General features: G+C 41.6%; 1 protein-coding gene across 2 annotated transcripts in view; it reads right to left on the bottom strand.

Moving 5' to 3' along the window:
- The window catches only part of LRGUK (leucine rich repeats and guanylate kinase domain containing), a 97,649-nt gene extending 96,935 nt beyond the window's left edge, over nucleotides 1-714 (bottom strand). For both annotated transcript variants that reach the window (XM_019750963.2, XM_074315353.1), the window contains exon 1: nucleotides 423-714. In XM_019750963.2, the coding sequence (XP_019606522.2) occupies nucleotides 423-713 (291 nt within the window). In that variant the 5' untranslated portion in view covers nucleotide 714. The remainder of the gene's footprint in view (nucleotides 1-422) is intronic.
- Nucleotides 715-6,000: the final 5,286 nt, after the last annotated feature.

Below are 6,000 nucleotides of genomic sequence, written 5' to 3' on the forward strand. Positions count from 1 at the left end.
GTGTTGGAGTATTTCACACTCACAGGGGAAAGGAGCAGAGGATGCCAGACAAAGAAGAACTCTCCCTATTCACACTACTGTCAAGGTTTAATTCTGACAAAGCCGTAACTCCCATACAAACGGATATTTTCTCATAACAACGCTGTGTAACTTGACCAAGAAACTAAATGTGCTAATGAAAAATAAAGACAACGTGGAGACATTTCAACAAGGGGTGAGGAAACTAGGTAACAGAAATGAGGAAAAAGAGGGAGAGCCTCGGAGTGGTCAGGAAGAGCAACTCCTGGAGGCAAAAGCCCAGGGAACCGGCTGGCTAACCCGCGGCCTGGAGAGCCGTGTGTCGGGGAGCTGCTGCTGAAGTAGCCAAGTAGCAGGGCCCCAAGACTGCAGAAAGGAGTGAGGGTGGGGGAGGGCAGGCACACCTCCAAATTCTGCATCTCTGACTCTGAGGACTCCTCGGATTCCACTTCTTCCTCGTCCTCGCTCTTGTCTCCGTCTGCGTCTGACTCCTGATATCTGTGGATGAGCTGCTGGAGCAGGTAGGAGGAGGCTCTGAAGTGAGGACCTTTCAGTCTCTGCCCCATGGGAAAAGAAGACCTGCGCTCTTTTTCTGAGCGCAACATCATCGACTGGGCTCCAGTTCGTGAATTGCCCAAGCTTCCCTGGAGAGAGGAAGGCTTCGGCCACTGGGAATTGCTCCCGGAGGTCGCCATCTTGTTTACCTTGGTTGCCTAGGAGACTGAAACCCTGTGGGGAAGGTGCCGCAAGGGATTCTGGGGGCTGTAGTCTCCGCCCCTTCGCGCGTCCTCTCTCTTAGTCAGCACCTTGGCAGGCAGGTGACTTTCCCTTTTTGTCTGCCTCTTCTGTACTTTTTATTTCTCCTTAGTCTATTCAATTTCCGGCTTTCTTTTCCTTTGTCTTTCTTGTTTTCATCTTTTCTCTTTGCATCTATTTTCTTTGTGTCCAAATGTCTGTTTTCTCCCGAACTTGAGGCCTTCTTAGAGATTTTTCATCCCACCCTAAGGTCACCGTCTGCCCCCCACATCCTGTTTCATTCAGGAAGGCTCTTTTCCCCGAGTTGTACTTTGGAAGTGTTAGCTGTTTCTCTAGTATTCTCTGTTGGTAAGCTAATAACGCTGAAATTTTACTCTACACAGAGTGCGGTGTTAGGAGAGGAGTGTGTGCATAAATAAAAGCCATGGCTCCTGACCTTATGGCTTAATTGTAGATAATAAGCTTAATTGTAGATAAGAAACTACCACACAAGGACTGAGAGCCGATTTGCAATGAATTTACATTCCTCCCCTCCTCCCCCATGATAAGCCATGTCCTTGGGGAGAAAAACTAGCAGTGGTCGAACAATCCAAACAAAGAGGAAGAAATGACTGTCAAACTGACACTGAAAAGCTATTAGCATCCCATAAATAATGGTATTAGTCAAGTGACCTGCATTGGTAATTCTTTTTACCTTTTTGCATAGGTTCTCTTTGCAGTTTCATGAAATACTCTTATAAGATTGCAACGCACGCTTTTAGGCTAGTGTGACTTGATGTGGCCCAGATCCCATAGCCTTATGCTCCACTAAGTAGACAGACACTGTACAGAAAAGCAGAATGAACATTACAGTAACTCTTATTGCCATAGTGATGACGACAGAGATCCTTGCCCGGAAGTCACCCTCATTCTCCTGCGTTACAGGGCCTTTTCTCCATGCTTCAGTGATAGCAGTTAACAAATACAAAATGATCCTGTCAATGGTTGTCAGGGGAGAAGGAGAAAAACTCCTGTGGACACCGTCCATTCTTTCTCAGTGCTTTAGGGACCATTAAAACTGACATAAAGCTTTCAGAATTACCTTTCTTATCTTACTAGTCATAAATGTAAAGGCCACAGTGAAAGTATCTGTCTGCCAGACTCATCTTGCTACTTGCTTATCTTTTTCCAGTGGGTAGACATTCCTCCAAGGGCTATTTCCCCACCTTCATCCCCATAGGACCTGGCTCCAGCTAACTGACATAGGGAAGAATGGGGCAGAAAATATAAAAATGGAAACCTAGTATGCTTTTTTTGTTGTTGTTGTTTTTCCCCAATAACTTAATCAGCATTTCTAGCAAAGCAAGTTTTGCCAATGTCAAAACTTGGAAAAGTGTCTTAAGACAGTCGGTTAGGATCTTTCAAAGGATAATTTTCAAAAAGTTAAATACATGATTCTCATACAAAAACTAGACTGAAACACATGTGATTTAATTCCACCCATCAGTTAATTAGGGAACCAGTAAGATGGTAACAAGGTACTCACAGTCCACAAAGAAAGACATTCTGACATCAATTCACTAAGTTAATGAACTTATTGCTCTTCAGGACATTAAACTATACAGTTTCTGGAGTTATATATTTCTAAGTGTCTTGTCTCTTTTCATTGTCACATCTATCCTTTGTCTATCCCCATTTGACAGAGGAGGTCACTGAGACCCAGAGAAGTTAAATAACTGGCCCAAAGTCAAGTGATGGTGCTAAAATCCAAACTCAGGGTGACCAACTCCACAATCTGCCTTCGACTACTGCTATTGCAGGTGGAAAATGTGAGTCAAGAAAAACATACACAAGAATTCTCAGGAGGCATATACAAATGTATAAATACATATTTAAATACACATAGAAAAATACATATAGTTAAGCTTCTTAAGTATCAATAAAAGAATTCAGAGAATGACCCTTCATACAGATTCACAGCATATCAGAACTAGAAAGAACTTAAGAGCCCATCTTATCCCAACTCCTCCTTTTATAGAAAAAGAAACTGATGGCCCTCCAGGGACAATGACCACCCTTCACCCCCAAATTGCCTGACTTGTTAGCAGCTGAGCAGGAATCAGAGTCTAGATCTCTCATTGTTCACTCTTCACTCTTGTCAGCTCACCAAAATGCTACCTAGGCTGAAATTCTATCAATAGAATTCCTACTTCGGGATTCTGGGCATCAAACTCAAAGGTATGTCACTATAAAAGTTATTTTACCAGATAGACAAGACAGAATTAGGAAAAGGGAGAGGGGATGATGGGAGGGAATATTTTGTCTAAACTCTTTCCATTTAGCACAAAACAGTAATAATCATTTCTATTTGTTCATTGCTGTGAACTGAGCTATGCTCAGTGCTGTATGCATAGCTCAGTTAATTATTCTAACTGCTCTCTGAAATAGGAACTGATGTCCCCATTTTACAAAAAAGAAGAATGATGCACAGAAATGCTAAGCAAGTTGCCATGTCCAAACCAAAAGTTGGGTCCAAACCAAAACTCCAACTCAGGTTTCCCTGGATCCAAAGCCCTTAATCTTAACCATTAATACTCTACTTTCTCCAGGAGTAAGAATTAGTTTCTCAGAAAATAATTGTGAGGTTGTGAGGCATGGAGAGCCTGGTCCTGGTGAGATACTTAAAATGAATGAGAGAGAGAGAGAGAGAGAGAACACATGCACACTGGGGGCCAGGCAGGAACACCCCCCGGTTTCTGGAGCCAGGGAAGTGGATAGTGGGGTGGGCAAAGGCAGTGGGTCTTCTGTGACAGCTCTGCATTCTTACCCACTTGGGTGACAGGAAGGAGAAAGTGGAAGAGTGTCACCACAGATGTCCTGGCTCAACAATCAGACAAGCAGAGTTCCCTCTTACTTAGTCTTTTGTTCTATTCAGATCTTCAATTGATTGGATGAGGCCCACCCATGTTAGGGAGGATGATTTGTTTTAATCAGTGTACCGATTCAAACGTTCATCTCATCCAGAAACATTTATAAATGCACCCAGAATAATATTTGACCAGTGTCGGGGCATCCCAGGGTCCAGCCAAGTAGACACAAAAAAATTAACCCTCACAGAAGGTGACACTAATGGGTGGTTTGTAAGCAAGGGGTGGAAAGAAAGTCCTTTGCAATCTGTGAAAAGGAAAAAGAACAAATCTCCTATCTTTTACTGCCTTTGTACCAGCCATCCTGTCCAACCTAGGGGGCCTCCTGGGTGCTCTGCTTGAACCTCATTCTCCATTTCATGCCCTACTGGGGGGCACTCTTGCCTCCCGTAAAGTCTGCGATGATGCAAACCACTAAGAGTATTAAAAGGTCTAGGATGCACATAGAAAAAGTAATAATAAAAACAATAATAATAATAATAGAGCCACACACATGAAAAACTGCAAGTAGACAAGCTTTGGAATTCTTTTCCCTTCAAATGAAACAATATATAATTCAGAAGTGGGAAGAGGATGGTAAAGAGAGAAATCGGACCTTGAGTCATGTCACAGGGCCTTTTTGTCAGTCCTGGGCCACTGGCAACGCACACATCTGGATAACAAAATTCAGTAACCGTCAGAAGAATAGGCTAGAATCCTGAACTTTGGTCTCTTACTGCCCTCAGGTACCCAGGTGGGCAAATCTCCTTGAATTATTTATCTGCTTTGTAAAGAGTTTTGAAGATACAAACAGCTCTGAATATGCATAGTATTTTCATTATAAATAAAGAGAGGCTTAGGGCATTTTTCAAAGTTCATTAATTATTGAGGTCCCCTCAAGCAGCTCTCACTCTGTCATGTTTTGATTTTTGTTCCTGACCAAATCAAGTGACTCAAGAGTCCATCTTGATTATGAATTCATTCAGAAAGCAACTTATAGCTTTTATAACGTTATGTTGAATAAAAAATCAGGTTGGAGAAATGTGATTTTAACTGCTGAGGTACTGAATTGCTCTTTATACTACAGCTTTCTAAAAAAATTGTGGCAAAATACGTATAACACAAAATTTACCATCATAGGCATTTTTAAGTGTACAGTTTGGTGGCATGAAGTATATTCACATTGCTGTGCAACCGTCACCACCCCAGAATTCTTTTCATTGTGAAAAACTGAAACTCTGTACCCATCAAACAATAATTCCACATTCACCTTCCACCCCAGTCCCCAGCATCTGCCATTCTATCTTCTGCCTCTTTGAGCTTGAGCAGTCTAGATACCCCATGTAAGTGGAATCAATCAGTCTTTGTTTTTTTGTGACTGGTTTATGTCACATAGCACAATGGCCGAATGGTTTATCCATGCTGCCCCATGTGTCAGAAAACTTCCTTCCTTTTTAAGGCTGTATGTATAGACCACATTTTGCTTATCCATATATCTTCAGTGGACACTTGGGTTGCTTCTATCTTTTGTCTACTTTGAAGAATGCTGCTGTGAACGTGGGTGTACAGAGACTCTGCTTTCAATTCTTCTGAGTCTATACCTAGAAGAGGATTTGCTGGATCCTATGATGATTCTATTTTTAATATTTTACAGAACGGTCATACTGTTTTCCATAGCAGCTGCATCATTTTACATTCCCACCAACAGTGCACAAGGGTTCCAATATTTCCACATCATCACCAATACTTGTTATTTTCTGAGGTCTTTTTGACAGTAGTTATTCTAGTGGATGTGAGGTTATAGCTCTGGTTTTGGTTTGCATTTTTCTAATGATTAGTGGTGTTGAGCATTTTTTCATGTGCCTATTGGCCATTTGTGTATCTTCTTCCGAGAAATGTCTATTCCACTCCTTTGCCCATTTCTATGGGGTCACTTGCTCTTGTGTGTGTATGTTTGTGTGTGGTGTGTGTGTAGTTGTTGAGTTGTGAGCATTCTTTATATATTCTGGATATTAATTTTGATCAGAAATATGATTTGCAAATATTTTCTCCCATAACCCTGGGTTGTGTTTTCACTCTGTTGATTGCATGCTTTGATGCACAGAAATATTTCATTTTGATTTAGCCCAATTTATTTGTACTTCTGTTTCCTGTGCTTTTGGGGTCATACCTGAGAAATCAGTGCCAAATCCAATGGCATGTGGCTATTCTCCTGTTTTCTTCTAGGAGTTTTATAGTTTTAGCTCTATGTTTAGGTCTTCGATCCATTTTGAGTTAATTTTTATATCTGATTGAAGGCAAAGATCCAACTTCATTCTTTTGCAGGTGGACGTCCAGTTTT

This window comes from Rhinolophus sinicus, linkage group LG11, assembly GCF_036562045.2.
Source record: "Rhinolophus sinicus isolate RSC01 linkage group LG11, ASM3656204v1, whole genome shotgun sequence".
NCBI classification, from domain to species: domain Eukaryota; kingdom Metazoa; phylum Chordata; class Mammalia; order Chiroptera; family Rhinolophidae; genus Rhinolophus; species Rhinolophus sinicus.